Here is a 19,153-nt window from a genome sequence, read left to right as displayed (position 1 = left end):
TTATTAGGTTATATTTTTGTTTACACCTGGTTAAAACATGTTTACTGTAGTGGTAATCATGGAAATCTAATCTAGCAAGTAGACTACTATAGCTGAACTATGGTCACTGTAGTAAAACCATGGTTTATTTTCCACTTTGCCAGTGACAGGCTGTTGCACATATAAAATGCAGCTTTTTATTTTGACAGAGTATGATTTATATTAACATTACAAAATAGAACATGATCAATATGAACGTTTAACGTTCAATTTAAATAAATAATTGCACAAACTATGCAGGCTACAATTTCAAAGTACTTTTTGTGAAATAATTCAAACATGATTTTTTTTTTCTGTTCTTTGATAAACATTGTTCTGGGCTGCCTTTTGCAAAAGCATATGCTTTCTTATGATACTTTTGGGTAACGCAGCAACATTTTTTTAATTATGTAAACAAAATAACTGAGAAATAAAATACTCCAGGATCGACTAGTGAAGTCCGATCCATCAGGAAGTGACTCAGTTTGTTTTTTCAGTAATACAGTTGGAGCAGTAAAGCTTGCATATACTAACTAACTGCAATTCGTTCATTTCATCATGATTGACTCGACCAATTGATACCATGTTTGTTGTAGGCCTACTACTGTGCATACCGTAAGGATTGTGAGATGTAAAAAATTGTTTTTCATATGACAATATGCCATATTTTTGTTCATTCTTATTTAAAATTAATAACAGAATTTTGAATTTCAGACCATTAAAGAATCAGAAATTACTCAAAATAGAATGAAATCAAATATGACACCATTTCCCCTAACGAAAATGATCCATGGAACCAAAAAACAGAGTTTGGCTACACTAACCACAATTTAACCATGGTATTTGTAGTACAACTGTGGTTATACAAATGGCAATCAATCCACCAAAAAACCATGGCTACCACACTTTTTCTGTAGTAAAACCCCAGATAGCACATGTACGTCTGCAAGATGCCTGTTAAAGATCACTTGATTTGGAAAGCATCTGCTGTGTACAAACCTCTGTCAGACATCTGTAAGATGTCAGTTTTACATATATTCTAAATCATAAACATCTTAAAGACATCTAATAGATGTCTTTTTGACATCAAATAGGAAACGTCCTATAGACGTATTGCAGATGAGCAAACACTCTGAAAATATGTCTTGCAGATGTAAATGCATAAGTCAAATAGACGACTCCATGATTTATGTGTGCTATCAGGGTATGTTTCATAAGAGTCTAAATATTTTAGTGGTTTTAATTTTAATTGTAAAAGTTATCATTCAAGCAGGTTTTAAATGCAGAACCTCTTGCGAGGAATATTATTTTAAACCACATAATCTCAAGATCAGGTAACCCCTTAAGACTGAAATCTTAGCCCTGAAAAACTTTCCCGGAAATTTAGTATTACATAAGGCCTGTACTAAACATGAGTGGGTGCAAATTAGCTTTGATATGCTGTGAATGTTTTGGTGATTAGGGAAATGAGATTTCTCTTGCTGCTTTTTTATTACTTTGTCGTCTTATTCTCTTGCAGGGAGCGACGTCTGAGCCTGAAGAGGTGGATAGACTGGAAGAGATTGCAGGTTGTTCTCATCCTGAGAATCCAGAGCATACAGAGCTGAAGTCCCTGTCTGAGCCTGTAACCATGGAGACAAGTGAAAACTCCGGCACAGCAAACATAATTGACTGTGAAATGGAAGTCCTGAAGACTGAGTTACCTGAGAGCAAGGACACAGGAAACGAAGATGAACACGTCTGTTACGATGCTGATGTTTTAGAGTCCATTAGTACAAAAGTTGTGGCTGACATTTTAGCAGGCTTACCTCCCACTGAGACCAAGGCTGATGATCTGGAAGATCTTTGCACTGCGAAAGAGGCGCTTGTCTTGGAGGACACTCAAGAAGAACTTTATCGCAATGAGTCAATTACCTCTTCAACGTCCGACACTCCATCAAGTGCCGAGAGCGTGTATGAGAATGATGTCACGCATAAGAGGCAAGATTCACTAAGACAGGAACCAGTGGAGAACGTAACACCCCAATTAGATGATGTTGATGATGGAGATATGTTAGAGCAATTGGGTATAGACTCACAGGAAGCCATCTTGGAAAGTTTTGGATGCGAAGATCCAGAAGAAACCATCCTTGAACACTACATCCGAGAGGAAGTTCTGTCAGACATCTCCACAGAGTCTTGCCATGACCCAGAAGAACTAGAAGAGTGTCTTCGGGTCGAAATAGCTGCGGCGTCATCAGATAGTGAAAACGATGAGAAGTGGAGAAACATCTTCTCTTCATCCATAAATAGGGAAGATGATGATTCCTACATTGACAGCCTTGAGCTGAGCGCACAAGAACTCTTTATTCAAAAACCTACAGCTCAAGACACTGAGGACATCTCAAAGGAAACTGAAGAGGTGGACATTCCAGTGGGAGAAGAAGTGCTAGAACAACCGGAAAACGAGCCAGTTGAGCAACCGCAAGAGATATCCTACAATCCTTCCACACTGTACCACGGCTTGTCCAAGATTTCCGAAGACGATGAGGAGCTTGGACGAGGCTCAGCAACCCACAAGAGCAATTCATTTGACTCTGTCAAATCCGATTCCAGTAAAAAGGTGCCGAAAGACTATTGTGTGATTCAGGAAATGAAAAGTGAGAACGTCAGCACAGAACATGTGGATTTTAAAGTCGCCCGCCAACAGTGGCTAGAGATTGAAGAGCAAACGAAAAACTTAACACACCATCCGAGCACACCAACAACTCGATCTGGCACCTGCCAAGGTAGTCACAGTTTCATGTATACGCCCGTCCGCAACATCGAAAGGCCAAAGAGGGATCTTGAGAGCTTGTCGCTTGTCGAGGATTATGCGCACACCCAGTTCAGCCCTTGCTCTGAGGATTCAGGTCTGGACGACTCCAGTTACAGATCACCTTTTGACGACCCAGAGACCCCAATCGAAAAGGAGATTCGGCTAACCATGGAGCGTGAGGAGAACCTGAGGCGTGAGAGGGGAATGTCAAAATCGTACTCCAGTGACTGTGTACAGATAAGGGGAAAATCTTCCAATTTCAATCCTGGAAAACTATGTGAAGAAGTCGATGAGAAAAGGAAGATGTTTGATGACCAGGATGATGATGGAAGCATATCCAAATCTCTCAGCAGCAATACGCCTTCTTTCATCATTACCTCCTCACCAACAAAGAGCGCACAGAAACAAGACATGGCCACCAATAATGTTATCATCCTCGAGCCAGACCCTTTCCCTCCAAGTCCACGTCATGGAAAAATGGTGTCCTCCAAATCTGCAGACTGGAGACCTGAAGATACCCCTAATGTCATCATTCTGGAGACGTCGAACCTCATCATTCGAAGTGCATCTGAGTTCAACTTGAATTCTGCCTCTGAGGAAACCCAAGAGAAGATGTTCCTCAACAACCCATTTTTCAAGCTGCGGTCCAGGAGTACATTATCTCTAGTTGATGAGGAGATTAAGATGGTGAAGCAGCGAGAAGAGGAACTCAAGCGTCAAAGGGCCAGTATTTACACAAAGGATCACTTCCTGATGTCTCCAAACCGTTTGGATAGCTCATTGTTTACAGGTACTGCATGCCAAGAGAAAAATACAGACAGAATTTTTTTCAGACAGATCCATTGATCTGAGGTAATGACCTGATCTATTCATTCTCATTTCAGATGATGTGCCAATTAAATGTAAATCATCTCCTTCATCTCCAATGAAAACATGCAGAATGGATCGTTCAGCTTTGTCATGTGATCATCGAGTAAGTATATGTAAATATTGCTGCGTTCACGCCATAATTACCGTCATTTGAAGATAACACGTGATGCTGTACTTAAAGTTGATCACCTCCATACAGCCAGCAAAATTAACTGTGTGAAAGATAAATATATGAAACATTAATATAGCTGCAAGCAGCGATTACCGGGGTTCAAGCGCTTTAAGGAATTCAAGCAAATATTGAAAAAGACATAACATATTGTTTAGCAAACCTGTAACCACCTAAATCAATGATAATTAATGACAATGGTAATTTGCACAAAAAATGTTTTTTAATGTTTATGACTGTTATAGTGCCATATATGGTGCTCATCTCCTTAAAACTTTGCATGCTTGTTTAGAATCACCTGCCGCATTTACTCACCAGGTTTCGTGAAGTTTTGAGTTTTCCTTTAGGCTTTATAGGATTTTGGGTAAATTTGGACAGGCCTCTTTTCTAAACAACCCCGCTATAGCTCCCCAAAGAGTAAATTTAAACTTTTTTTTGATAATTATTGATCTAGAGAATCGAGAGAATTGTACCGCAGTGTTTTTTTCCAGATTGAGGGAAAAACCTAGGACTAGTTTGCAAAAGTAGTTTTTTTACATCTTCTTGATCATTTAACAAACGATTTGATTGACAGCAGTGGTTCTAGAGGCAAAGTTTTCCAGAGTTCTATCATTTGATACGAATATCAAAATTCGTAAATTAAATTTTTACTAAAAGTGGCCCTTCCCCTTTTCTAACGTTTTGGCATCCCTTTGCGATGGTCAGTCAAAAGTTCAACTTTTTTTGATAATTATTGATATTCACTCTCCAGAGAAACTTTCCACACTGGTTTGGTTCCGATCTGGTGAAAAAAACTAGGTCTAGTTTGCAAAAGTAAGTTTTTCAAAAAATCCGAAATACCTGACAATTTCGCCAGGCTTTCAATCAAATCTGAGGGATGCGTTTTGTCCAGCATGAGCCAAGGATTCCAACGACCAGTGTTGCCAAGTCCGTGGTTTTCCAGCGGAATTGGGCTACTTTCATACTGTTTCATACTAATTTTACCAGAGGACCCTACCACAAAACATGTATTTTAACCTCTGGAACGTGATTTTTACCATGAACCCCCCCTTAAAATGTGATTGAGCAACTTTTGGGGTAGTTTTGAGTAGCAATTAGGTGGGTTTTTGGCCTGAAACCCTGCCAATAACATAAGAAACTTGAACCTGCAACTGACCTTTAGGAGTTATGAGCGAATTCGTATTTTTTATTGCTGTAGCACCCCCATCAGGCCGATAGGGGCAAGCCTTAGTGACATTGTTGGCAGTGTGAGTACCACCATCCCTCCGAGTTTCAAGTCTCTACGACTTACCATAGACTGTAAAAAATATGGACGTAGTGTCTGTTTGGTCACTTGTAGGTTTCTGAAGAGCAATTTTGAAGCTCATAGTGGGCATGATTCGGCCATCGCCATCTTGGAATCGGGTCATCGTGCGTCACTCCCGGAAAATTGAAAATGGGCAAAGAGGCGGCACGTGGGTGGAGCTGGTTGCTGAAACCACGCCCGCATAGCAATCCCCCTGTCACTCAAGTGGCCACGCCCTTAATTATGCAGAACTTTAAGGCTTAATATAACTTAAACGGATGAGTTATAAAAAAATTCACCACTCTCACAGTTGACATGAAGGGCAAAATTAGCTATATAGACCAAGAGAAACAACATACTTTTTTTCTTCTGTAAAGTTGGACATTTTAACATGGGGACTCTATAGGATTGACTCCCTTTTGCAGCCAGTCTCTAGCGGCCAGTCGACGAATAGCAGTTTAAGTCACTTCCGTGTTGGTTTTAATAGAGAGCGGAAGGTTGCTGCTTGACTGTGAGCCAAGGATTCCAATGACCAGTGTTGCCAAATCTGCGGTTTTCCAGAGGAATTGGGCTACTTTCATACTGTTGCAGTGGGTGGTTCTTCATGTCCGAAGGTTGAAGCGAACCAATAACGTAATATTTAACTCCTGGAATGATAATTTTACCAGATGACCCCACCACAAAATTTGTATTTTACCCCCTGGAACGCGGGAGACCCAATTGAAACACGATTGGGCTACTTTTGGGGTAGTTTTGAGTAGCAATTGGGTGGGTTTTGTGGTGAAAACCTGGCCTGAAACCCTGCCAACGACATAAGAAACTTGAGCCTGCCACTGACGTTTATGAGTTATGAGCGATTTCATACTTTTTATTGTTGTAGCGCCCCCTTTAGGCCGATTGGGGCAAGCCTTGGTGAGGTTGTTGGTGGTGTGAGTACTACCATCCCTCCAAGTTTCAAGTATCTACCACTTACGGTTTGGTCTGCATGATCAGTTTTACTCGAGATTGCTGATCCTGGCCATTCTAACAATTACAATTAGGTTTAACGCTATGCATTTGAACCCATAAATATTACGAAATAACAGCTTGTCTACATTTTACAACTAGAAGTGCCGCCATTTTCCCCAGTTTTAAATCACTTTCTTTGTCCTCTCACTAGTTTCCCGAACCATATACTGGAGGCCGACGTAAAAGTGCCATGGCTCTGCGCTGGGAGGCTGGGGAGTTTGCGAACAATGAGTAAAACATGGACACTAATCGTCAATTTGCAGCTGTTTTACGTAAGAGAATTTTCAATGCTCAAACTCGTCTGTTTATTGTGACAGCATATACACTTGCTACTGCTGCTTGTGTGACTTTGTTATTGATCCAGAAAAGTCTGCATATGCCGAGATGCCTAAATGTTATTTGAATGTATTGTTTCACGCATATTTGTGATTCCTCTTTGACGAGGTATCTGGAGAGACTTATATACCATATTTTTAGTGTTTTGTCTACGAAGTTGAGGAGAATATGTATTGTATATTCATATTGTATTTTCTTGTAAGGCAATGTTTGTATCCCTAAATGATATAAAAGCACAGGGTTTTAGGATAAAACTGAAGTGAAAATGGATGTATTTTGTTAAACATCAATGAAAAGAGATCAATTTTGTCAAAGGGAATGTTCTTTTTTAAAAAGAATTAATCTGAATTTGATTGCTATGATTGCTCTAATAATATAAGCCAATTTTTTGAATGTAATATTCTGCATCCAGATTGCGTTTCAATACTTCAGTTACCCTCAGTATGAAAACCTTAAAGCTATTTATTAATTATACTAATCTTAGAAAGTAATATATTATTTAAAAATGACCTGTTGCTCTGTTGTCTACAGATAATGTGCATATTTATGTCAAACCGCCATGCTTATACAAAAGTAATGCTTGCTAACCTTTGAATCCATGTCAGTCTCAAGAAACTACTTGCTTTGCATACTGTTTGAACAATCATGTGTTCAAAATACGAATTCAAAAATAAATGGCAATTAAAAGACACTTGTCTATTTATACCAAAGCAGTTCATTATGTTGATGAGCAACTGCACCAGATTGTCTTTGCATTAAAATAACACTTCATCACACACTCAAATTACATTACCACACAAAGATAAACTGCATGATATTCAATCTACATTAATTAAAAAAAACTAAATATGGTTTAAAATAAGAGACTCATGGGCACAGGATTAAAATAACAGTGTAAAGACAGATTAATATACAATTTATGCACATATTCTAGAAGATAAAGTGAGTAATACAATTTAATTTCAAAAGTTTTATTTAAAAAGGAGATTGATCTGTAACAAAGTCATCTCTGCAAAAACCTTAAATAAATGGTCCACTTCATCCAAACTACATTCAGTCTTTGTGCAGAACGGACATTGTTAACAATGTTTACATTTCAAATCAATATTAGGCACTAGAATCAAGAATAAGGTGGTTAAAACATCATTATTTCATATAGAAAAAGACAAACAGCATCAAGATTGGTATAATTATTTGATTTGTAAACATTGTTAATTTAATACGGTTAACTAAAATATCACACAAATCAAAATATGTTCTTCAGATTCAATAAAGACTTACATATTGTACATATATAATAAAAAAATAAATTACAAAAAGTGCTAACATATACTAAAATGGTTTATAACTCAGCAGACAGGAAATTTAATTTAAAATCTGATAAATTTACTCGAATGTCCATTGTAAATTGGCAGGTGGCCTGTCATGAATCAATTTTACTCTATATTTCTTTGGCTTTTTTAAAAACAGGCACGATTAGTTAAAGTCCCAGAGACTAAATGTAGAAACAATTGCTGAGAGTGTGTCATACTGCAATGATGGTCCAAAGGAGAAGAGTCAGAAATCCCAGATTTCCACAGAGGTAAATAGCCAAAACTATGTTTTTGAAACAAGACTCCTGGAAAAAGGAAAAAAATTAAATATAATAGACATTCAAGAAATGCACATATTTATTAAGGAATTAAACAAACTCAACTCACCACACTATAAGTCTCGTTCTCATCAGGAACAAAAACAACTTCCTCTTTGTCATCAGAATTAATATGTTCAGTGTAGATTTTGACATTTTTAAAATATTTGCCTGAAAACACATACACATAAGAATACTGAATGCACATTTAAAGGAAGGAAGCATTCGCAAATAACTTGTTTTTTCTCTCTAGTATGAAAACATATTGTTTGTTCTGAAAGGTTGTGGCATTTCAAACTGATTAGCATTCAACTAAAGAGTATAATAAAACCTTTTACAATTTAATGGACTCATACAGTATGATTTCCTGATGTGAAAAAACTACTCCTACAAATAAATAACCGCTCTGAAAGGATTCCAGGTACAAGATGCACATGTCTGAGGGTGGTTTACTGACCTATAGGTAAAAAACCCCTTCGATGGACTTCCAAAACCAAATCTGCCAGCACAAACCACACTACAGTGGATGCCAGGACCCCTGTGGACCACGGAGGCAGGAGCAGAGCTTGCTGATGGATCCCGAGGAAGATGGTGACAACTAAATCATGAAAACACACAGCTTGGTCATGATAGTGTTTAATAACACATAATGCTCATACACCCAAAATGCTCAAACACCCTGGAGTAAGCCTACATAAAAGTAAACTATAAAATATTATATGTGACCCTGGACCACAATAAAGTTGTTAGGATAGGACAATATTTGATCGAGATACAACTATTTGAAAATCTGGAATCTGAGGCTGCAAAAAATTGAAAAATGAAGTTCTTAATGCATCTTACTAATCAAAAATTACATTTTGATATATTTACAATAGGAAATTTACAAAATATCTTCATGGAACTTGATCTTTATTATCCTAATGATTTTTGGCATAAACGAAAAATCGATAATTTTGACCCATACAATGTATTTTTGGCTATTGCTACAAATATACTTGTGCTACTTATGACTGGTTTTGTGGTCCAGAGTCACGTATATCAGCAAACAAAACTCAATTCTACTGAACTTGCAAAGCCACTTTCTGCTATCAGCATAGTTGTTAATATGGATCTGAGCCACATAATGACCCATTTGAGACTATTCACAACATTGTTTCTTACCAGCAATGACTTGAGCTACTGTTCCTGTTCCAAAATGCATCCAGTTGAAGATATATCTCCTGAAAACAGATTACAGAGAAAAGACTATTTAAAACATGAATTATTAATATTAATACAACAGTGATCTATACAGTTTAGACTTCTAAAATTGTACAGACCTCAACATATAACAAAATTCAGAAGCCCTGTGTATTGAAATTACATATTGTCCTACTAATTTTTGGAGTACATACAGTTGAGGTCAAAAGTTTACATCCTCCTTTCAGAATCTGCAATTGTTAATTATTTAAGCAAAATAAAAGGGATCATATCAAATGCAAATGACCTGAATAAGATATTTCACATAAAAGATGTTTACATATAGTCCACAAGAGAAAATAATAGCTGAATTTATAAAAATGACCCCGTTCAAAAGTTTACATCCCCTTGATTCTTAATACTGTGTTGTTACCTGAATGATCCACAGCTGTGTTTTGTTTTTGAGTGATAGTTGTAAATGAGTCCCTTGTTTGTCCTGAACAGTTACACTGGCCACTGTTCTTCAGAAAAATCCTTCAGGTCCCACAAATCTTTTGGTTTTTCAGCAATTGTATTTGAACCAGTTCCAACAATGATTGTATAATTTTGAGATCTTTCCACAACAAGATGTTACAAAAGGTTTAAACACTCACTGATGCTCCAGAAGTTAAAAATATGCTTTAAGAGCTGGGGGTGAAAACTTTTGAACAGAATGAAGGTGTGCAAAATTTTCTTATTTGGCTTTAATATCACATTTTATCATACAATACTGCCCTTCAGAGGCTATAGATGATAGGTACAGGTTTCCCAGAAGACAAAATAAGTTAAATTTACCCCGATCTTCAAATTCCAAAAGTTTTCACCCCCAGCTCTTAATGCATCATGTTTTCTTCTGGAGCATCAGTGAGCGTTTGAACCTTCTGTAAGAGGGTATGAGTCCCTCAGTTGTCCTCAGTGTGAAATTATGGATCTCAAAATCATACAGTCATTGTTGGAAAAGTTTCAAATACACTAAAATGCTGGAAAACCAAAGAATTTGTGGGACCTGAAGGATTTTTTCTGAAGAACAGCAGGCAATTTATTTGTTCATGACAAATAAGGGATACATGAACAACTATCACAGCAATGTACTGTGACAATTTAGCATAAAACTATAGCATAAACACATAAAGCAATGCAACTGACATGTTTAAGGCCTAGAAAGGTACTAAAGACATTGTTAAAATAGTCCATGTGGCATCAGTGGTTCAACCGTAATGTTATGAAGCTACAAGAATACCTTTTGTTCGCCAAAAAAACAAAAATAACTTTATTCAACAATGTTAAATCAATAAACCACTGATGTCACATGGACTATTTTAATGATGTCCTTACTATCTTTTTGGGCCTTGAACATGTCAGTTGCATTGCTGTCTATGCAGGGTGAAGATGAAGAAAGGTTTTACGAGTTTGGAAGGACATGAGGGTGAATATTTAATGACAGAATTTTCATTTTTAAGTGAACTATCCCTTTAATGTAACACATTTGATACATAACATGCTAAAAATAATATGTAGTAAATGCTGCATTGAATGCTAGTTGTTCATTCTGGACTTTTCTTTTCCGGCTGTATTGTGCTGTGCTACCAAGATTTACCTTGAGGCGTCTGGCGCAGGTCTAAAAAGTGCCATGACAGGTTGAATGACAGCGAGTGCCATGACAACACAGCCCAAATAGGGGTGTATGCCTGCCCGCTGTGGACAATACAATACAGATTAGCATCCACTGTAAACATAAAGCTAATGTTGTCAACAAACTTTGATTCAACAACTCTATGAAGAAATGAGTAATGACAGGAAACTGCTTTTCAAAGGATGCCAAAGTACAATTTGGATGGGTATTATTTTGTGTGAAGGCAGGCGGGTTTGGCGTGGAACAGGGCACCCTCTGCTGGTCATACACAGGAAGCAACAGCAGCTCTGACAGATACTTGGCAAAAGGGATGTCACAGATGCCCCTGTTGAGTCACAAATGTGTCCCTCATGCTCAGCCTTACGGACCGATACACGTGTCGACTAAAGGCTCAAATAAACTAGCACTTGTGGACTTAATAAGACACTCCATCAACACTGTGCTTGATTAATCCCTGAAGAAAACTGAGTATGTTTTTCAGAAGGGGACCAAAAAGACGCCACACAGTGGGCTGCTTCTAATGAACATGGGATATTCATTCGCTTGCTTTTTTGTTCTGAGCAGACAGCATGTGGGTCTGACACATTGGCAGCGCTGCTGAACAGTCAGAGGTGTGTGATGAAGGGGGTGAAAATATGACACACTGTTAAAGCATGAGTATTACTCATAGGCAGACGTTTATGTGTGTGTGTGTGTGTGTGTGTGTGTGTGTGTGTGTGTGTGTGTGTGTGTGTGTGTGTGTTACCTTGCTCCAGCTTCCTCGGTACATAAAAGGCAAAACAAAGCCGACCAAGGTGAGCAGAACTGTGAGGGCCATTAGCATTCGATGTAACTGTGGAAACAAGAAGCTTTGAAGATTCTTCACATTTGAACATTTTATGGAATGATTATTGTATTAAACAAGATCCTACCTGAAACCAGACCTTCTGTCCTAAAATATTACTTTCGGGCCAGTCGGGTTTGAAGTATCGTGCCATGATGACACCAGCACTGACGGTCGATGTCCAGGCAATCAGCATGAAAGCCCCTATAGATACAAACAGACAGAGTCTCAGAACAGTCTACAGAAACCAGATGATATCTATAAAAATTAATCTAAAAGTTTTTTGTAGATGTTGACACAAGGGTGTTACTACATCTGTAGCCTCTGAAGGGCAGTACTAAATGAAAAAATATGATATTTAGGCAAAAGAAAAATCTTAATTTTGTTCAAAAGTTTTCACCCCCAGCTCTTAATGCATGTTTTTTTCTTTCTTGAGCATCAGTGAGCATTTGATCTTCTGTAATAGTTGCATATGAGTCCCTCAGTTGTCCTCAGTTTCAAAAGATGGATCTCAAAATCATACAGTCATTGTTGGAAAGGGTTCAAATATGCAAAAATGCTGAAAAACCAAAAAATTGAAGGATTTTTCTGAAGAATAGAAGGCAGTTTAACTGTTCAGGACAAACAAGTGACTCGTGAACAACCATCACTAAAAAAACAGCTGTGGATCATTCAGGTAACAACACAGTATTAAGAATCAAGGGGATGTAAACTTTTGATAAATTTTTAGAAATTCAACTATTATTTTCTCTTGTGGACTATATGTAAACATCTTTTATGTGAAATATCTTTCAGGTCAGTACTAAATAAACAATAACATGCATTTTGTATGATCCCTCTTATTTTGCTAAAATTATTAACATTTTGCAGATTCTGAAAGAGGGATGTAAACATTTGACTTCAACTGTACATAAAACTATTTTGAATTAGCTTTTATTTTTATATTTTCATTTTTTAAAGCATTTTTAAATTAGAAACATTTGGTGACAGTAAAAACTGTGCTGTTTTAGTATTATTTACCTACAATTATTGCACTAATTGTTTTATTTTTTTAGTTTAATTCGAGTGCGTCTGTTGTGATTTTTCTAATTTTATGTTTTTATTTAGTGTTATTTTTTTGTAATTTTAGTAACTTATTTTATTTCTGTTAGTTGCCAAGTCAACATTTTTTTGTTTCATTTAAGTTAAAAAAAAAATGTAATCTAATATTTATGCTTTATTTTATTTCAGCTTTATTTCAATTAACAATTCTTATAGATTCTTATAAATAAACAATACTAAATAGTTCGGTTTTAGGTAACAATAACAAATCTGGCTCCAAAAACAGCCACCCCCCAGGATATTCTTAAATGTAAATCTTATGTAAATTTACAGGATTTTTGCCCCTTTTTTGTTTTGTAAAGCCAGGTGAAAATCATTTAATATATATATAAAGGGATACTTCACCCAAAAATAAAAATTCCGTCATTACTCACCCTCACGTCGTTCCAAACCTGTAAGACCTTCATTCATCTGAACACAAATGAAGATATTTAGGACGAAATCCGAGAGCTTTCTCACCCTGCATAGACAGCAATGTAACTGACATGTTCAAGACCCAGAAAGGTAGTAAGGACATCGATAAAATCATCCATGTGACATCAGTGGTTCAACCGTAATGTTATGAAGCTATGAGAATACTTTTTGTCGAAAGTGTTTGAATTGATGTCTTTACAACCTTTCTGGGCCTTGAACGTTGTAGTTGTGTTGCTATCTATGCAAGGTCAGAAAGCTCTCGGACTTCATCAAAAATATCTTCGTTTGTGTTCCAAAGATGATAGTCTCATGGGTTTAGAATGACATGAGGGTGAGTAATTAATGACAGAATTTTATTATTTGGCCTCACCGTGATATTTGATGAGCAGAGGCGATCGAGAACCACTTAGATCCTCAGGGGATCCTGTTATGGCTGTCTGATAGGTTGAAATCAGCGGCTGGCGGTCATGTCGATGGGTTCGCCCTGAAGGGAGATAAATGAGTCTTTAAACACTACTTGCCAATGAAAGCAAATAACAACAAAGAAACAAAAACACAATATCTTACCATTGTCAGCTCGACCATGAGCCATAAAGAGGTAATACATCTGGTCCAAACTGAACCTGTTCAGTATCTCAGGTGGGAGGCGTATGTCTCTGCGGAAACTACACTGAATCACACCATCTGATAGCCTCCATGCTGTGTCTTTCAGAACATTCTAGAAATGAATGAATATGAGCACAAAGACTTCAAAGTAAATTTATATTAATAATGTAGATTGTTCCAAAACCATTCTTTCATTTTTCAACTGATCAAAAAAGTGCAAAAGTAAAAGGGTACCCTTCTAATCTTAACAAAATAAATAAATAAATAAATAATATATATATATTTATATAGAAATGCAATAGATCTTATTTTCCAAGTGTTCTAAAGCCATACAATAGCTTTTTTGTGTTATAAGCAGAAGTAAATTTATTTATTTCGATATTAATCAAAAATCTTGTCAATAATTTTTTTTCCAATTGTTTGAAAAATAACAGCATGGACATTCTGCTAATTATCTTCTGTCGTGTCATATGGATTATGAATGACATAAGGTTGAGTTATTTAACTTTTAACGCACTGTGTGCTGTTAGACATTTTCACTGTTAAATTCAGTACAATTATACCTGTGAAGTGTATTCTGGGTGATGCCGTCCAGAAACATATCCAGCCTTGATATTAACTCCGTCTCCGTCTCTAATACACAGATAGACATCATCGTTCCCCTGAAATGCAGAACACATTTGCTATTATTTATGGTAAAACATACTATTAGTCATTCAAAGGTATAATAATAATGTCGTTGTGTTTTTGATTTGTCATTTTGTTGTGTTTTATTCTTGAAAAAAGTCTGTACAATTATTTTTTTAGTTTAGTTATTTTAGTACTTTAAGTGAAAGTTTTTACATATTTTATTGCATTTCAGTTAACATTTTTTCTATTTCATTCTATTATATTCATTAAAACACACAGTGCTTGTCATGCTACAAAAGGTTAAAGTAATATATGAGTTCATTTGCAAAAAATTGATAACTTTCATAAATCATGTTTTTATTGTGTTTTATTGTGTAGTTAGCTGTTTTTTTTAGCTATTATTATTTATTCAAAGCAACCTAACTGCAGTTTGATTCATATTACTTGGAATGCAAAATAAAAAACATGATTTTTTTTAACATTTCTACAAACTAAGTTATTTGTTTTTGCAAATGAACTCCTCATATGTTAAACAATAAGATGTGAAATATAATATTTTTTGTAAGCATCTGTGTATATTACCATCCATTTGTCCAGAGATAAGGCAAAGGACACATAACCCTCCGCAGGTCCACTGAGCTCAAACATCACACTACTTTCCACTGTCCTAAAGGACAGGAAGTGACATGCAGTATCATTATGTGGGTCACAGCCCTCTGGATCTCTCAGACAGGACTTTGTGCTTCCACAGCCCTCAGAAGTGAACTGAAGGAGATGAGAATATTATTTATTAGTATTATTTAGATATTCTCATGGCAGTGTGTAGTCTGCCACTCCAGTAACTTAAGCATGGTTTGACTCACCGAGCGTGACAGTATTGAGGAAGTCGTGGTTTGAGCACCAGTGGACCCACCAAAGGCAGTTTTTGGTGAAGGAGCAACACCATTTTGGTACACCACAGGACCTGGAATTTTCACCCAGTATTCTTTATAGCCTCGTGCAACAGTTACCCTGAAAGCAAAGAAAACCTACATCAAGTTTCAGAACTAAAAAGGTGGGTAAAAACAGCATTTGAATACTTACAGAAACTGCACACTGGAAGGAGAGTCAGATGGTGCTACCCAGATCACCTGGACCTCGGTCTTATGGGATTCACCGGTATGACTCACCGCAGAATCCTGTGAATATTTAAAATAATGAATAACAAAGAAAAAAAGGGGTTTGTCCTTTAATTTCATATACAATCACTCATGCATACAGTTAAAAGCAGAATCTGCAAAATGATAACTATTTAACCAAAATAAGAGGGTTCATTCAAAATGCATGTTGCTTTTTATTTAATACTGACCTGAATAAGATATTGCACATAAAAGACATACACAACTATTACAGAAGGTTCAAATGCTCACTGATGCTCCAGAAGGAAACACAATGCATTAAGAGCCATGGGGTGAAAACTTTTGAATTTGAATATTAGGGTAAATTTAACTTATTTTGTCTTCTGGAACACATGTAAGTATCTTCTGTAGCTTCTGAAGGGCAGTACTAAATAATAAAAAAAAAACGATTAAGCAAAATAAGAAAGTTACACGCATATTCATTCTGTTCAAAAGTTTTCACCCCCCAACTTAATGCATCGTTTTTCCTTCTGGAGCATCAGTGAGCGTTTGAACCTTCTGTAATAGTTGCATATGAGTCCCTCAGTTGTCCTAAGTGTGAAAAGATAGACCTCTAAATCATACAGTCATTGTTGGAAAGGGTTCAAATACACAAAAATGCTGAAAAACTAAAGAATCTGTGGGACCTGAAGGACTTTGCTGAAGAACAACGGACAGTTTAACTAATCAGGACAAACAAGGGACTCTAACCAAAAAAAAAAGAAAAAAGAAAAACAGCTGTAAATCATTCAGGTAACAACAAAGTATTAAGAATCAAGCGTAATCAACTTTTGAATGGGGTCATTTTTATAAATTCAACTGTTATTTTCTCTTGTGGACTACATGCAAATGTATTTTATGTGAATATCTTATTCAGGTCAGTACTAAATAAAAAATAACATGCATTTTTAATGCACTTTATTTATTGAATTGCCATACAAAACCAACATCACATCTGCAATCAGGCAGATATGTGGGAAGAACAGCACTCTTGTTCATTTGATATTATTTATGATGTAAATATAAGACAAAAACACACACAGGTGTCTATTGTGTCCTTATATCTTGAATTTTGGTGGGATATAACCACATTCTTATAGGCTACATATACAGGTCTGGATGTGGTGGAGTGTGATAATAATTCTAATGCAGTAAATGTAGTAAATAATTTGTTTTTAATAAAAGGATGCTGCGATCACTGACCTCTTTATTGTCGCACGTAAGAAGCTGAGATATGTCAGGACTGATTAACTTAAATGATCCAACTATTTCATTGAGATTCCCAGCATTTCTTGCTTCTATGAGGAATCCTTTGAAGTGATGCTTGCCCTCTGAAGACGCCTTCATTGATAGTGTCACTGCAAATATAACAGATGATACATTTTTAATATAGGCTACATTGGCAATATTTAAAAAACCTCATTATATGACAAGTATCAAAATACTGCTGCAGTAGTCCTACCTTTGATTTCGTCTCCAGGGCTGAATTGGGATTTGTCTGCGTTGATGTTAAATGGTGGATCTTGGGTGCTGGGGTCAGAGCCATGTCCGGGTGTCATGTCCCCACAAGCCACTTCAACTTTTCCATTACTGTAGCAAATGACTGTCCCTGAACATGCTAAGAGCAGCAGCAATACAATCCACATATTCTTGAGAACCTGAAATGAATCATATTTAATGCAAAACCAATAATAATTTGAAAAGCAATCAATATGTTGGTGAACAGGTTGCGCTAACATGGTACATCTCCAAAAGACATAGTAATACCAAGGTTAGCAGAATATATAGAACTTCATGTCCATAATTCATTAATAAAAATACATATACTATATAGTCGACTGATACATTTTTTTTCCCCCAAAAATAAAATGCTTGTCTAATCAGCCTTTTCTGAGAAACCTGCAAATAAAGATAAGGAAGGGGGCTGCAACTGTTAACTCCAGAACAGCACTAGAAGTCTGAGGAGTTTTAACACTCATGGACACTGATCTGACCTATATATTTAAATGAATGCAGAAATAATAAAGCCACTTGTTCAAGCTAAAGTTTTGTGGTCATTGACTGGTTTGTTTGGTTAATGTGAAGTGAGAAATACGGGTCAAGACCATGTTTCTCTCTCGTTCGTAAGGTTGATGACATATGCTGATAAAGATAGACAAGAATAAAAGTGTTAATGGAAGCAAAGTGGGGAAGTTCGACCTCTTCCATAAAAAAGCAACGACTGTACACAAATATCATCGACTTTCACCTTTACACTGATACTGTAGCAGTAGATACTTCCTTAAGACGTCTGCGCATGTGTAAAAAAATAAGCAGGCCAAAGACAGACAAGGACAATAAAAATTGAAGGATAAAACAAATACAAATGCTTACCTCCATTCATCTAAAATAAATTACCACCGCACTATCATAGAAAAAGAAAACACACAGTTGTACTTCAGTTACATTGCACGAGGTACTTTATGGGCGGTCGCTTTTGCGGAGTGGCGTGTGATTGGTTGAATGCCGTGCGCAAAGCAGACTCTCATGTCCCACAGACGTGTGGGTGGGGCTAAAAATGAATGACAAACGATACATTCTAGTTTTACTAGTAATTCAGCTTTCATTCCCAAATACATAGTACGAGTATAGAAGATAGTAAAAAATAATAAACGCGCCAGTCCAAAAACATCTGAGGACAGGAATTAGTTTAAAGTAAAGAATTAAAAATATTGACAAAAATATTAAATATTCTAACATAACATTTTAATAACCTAGGTTCGTTTATTATCATAATTAGTTTTTTTTAATATAATAAATTAGTTTTTGTAACAAATAATATATTTTTTATACATTTGTAATTCAATCAAATTTGATTGGTCTATAGGCGTTCTGATATATGCAAAAGGAATGATTATGAATGGAGCGAGGCAAAGTAGTGTTTTGTTTGAAGGCCACAGTCATGTTTTTGTGTGAATGCAAGCGATCGTAGCCCTAATAATATTAATTTAAGTAATTTCACACGAGCAGGAGCTCTATAATACGGAATAATCAGCATGTCCGTGCTTACCTGTGGCACTGGGCCTTACGCCTCAGGTAAACCAAGTAGTTTGCACTTATGGTTTGGTCAGTTACCCATATGCGTGGCTATATTGGAGATACTCGGATGTAAACAACAGCATGAATTGCACAGTTAATGTACTACTGAATACATTGTTCTGCTAATTTATGCTGTCTAAACCATGGAAAAACAGCTTGGAAGCTGCTAAATCATATAGAGACCCTGCTGAAAAAAACAGCTAATAACAGCCTAGGCTGGTCGGCTCGTCTTAGCTGGTTTAAGCTGGAAGTGGCTGGTTTTAGCTGGTCTCCCAGGCTGGTTTTAGCTGGTGGTTTCCCAGCCTGAACAGCTAAGACCAGCCTGACCAGCCTGGCCAGGCTGGAAAAGTGGACAAAACCCCTCTAAAACCAGCCTG

General features: G+C 36.6%; 2 protein-coding genes across 3 annotated transcripts in view; one reads left to right on the top strand and one right to left on the bottom strand.

The window, feature by feature from the left end:
- The window catches only part of palmdb (palmdelphin b), a 39,145-nt gene extending 31,952 nt beyond the window's left edge, over positions 1–7,193 (top strand). For both annotated transcript variants that reach the window (XM_073831098.1, XM_073831099.1), the window contains 3 exons: positions 1,538–3,605; positions 3,700–3,788; positions 6,299–7,193. In XM_073831098.1, coding sequence (XP_073687199.1) covers positions 1,538–3,605; positions 3,700–3,788; positions 6,299–6,382 — 2,241 coding nt within the window. In that variant the 3' untranslated portion in view covers positions 6,383–7,193. The remainder of the gene's footprint in view (positions 1–1,537; positions 3,606–3,699; positions 3,789–6,298) is intronic.
- A 245-nt stretch (positions 7,194–7,438) lies between these two features.
- On the bottom strand, positions 7,439–18,189 carry frrs1b (ferric-chelate reductase 1b). The gene is made up of 16 exons (XM_073831100.1): positions 18,072–18,189; positions 17,161–17,356; positions 16,902–17,056; positions 15,625–15,719; positions 15,405–15,552; positions 15,124–15,306; positions 14,475–14,573; positions 13,873–14,023; positions 13,676–13,789; positions 11,879–11,994; positions 11,713–11,799; positions 10,932–11,029; positions 9,278–9,336; positions 8,571–8,711; positions 8,184–8,284; positions 7,439–8,101 (listed from the first exon to the last, which is right to left on the bottom strand). The coding sequence occupies exons 1-16, from the start codon at positions 18,075–18,077 to the stop codon at positions 8,009–8,011; spliced, it is 1,842 nt and encodes a 613-aa protein (XP_073687201.1). The 5' UTR covers positions 18,078–18,189; the 3' UTR covers positions 7,439–8,008.
- Positions 18,190–19,153: the final 964 nt, after the last annotated feature.

The sequence above is a fragment of the Garra rufa genome, chromosome 24, assembly GCF_049309525.1.
Source record: "Garra rufa chromosome 24, GarRuf1.0, whole genome shotgun sequence".
Lineage (NCBI taxonomy): Eukaryota > Metazoa > Chordata > Actinopteri > Cypriniformes > Cyprinidae > Garra > Garra rufa.
The sequence above is the reverse complement of the archived record's forward strand: the minus strand, read 5'-3'. Positions and strand labels throughout refer to the sequence as shown.

Coding starts and splice junctions, on each gene's coding strand:
- frrs1b (XM_073831100.1), bottom strand. Junction 15,307..15,404: donor CCTCAATACTGTCACGCTCG/GTGAGTCAAACC, acceptor CATCTCCTTCAG/TTCACTTCTGAGGGCTGTGG. Junction 14,024..14,474: donor ACCCAGAATACACTTCACAG/GTATAATTGTAC, acceptor ATTCATTTCTAG/AATGTTCTGAAAGACACAGC.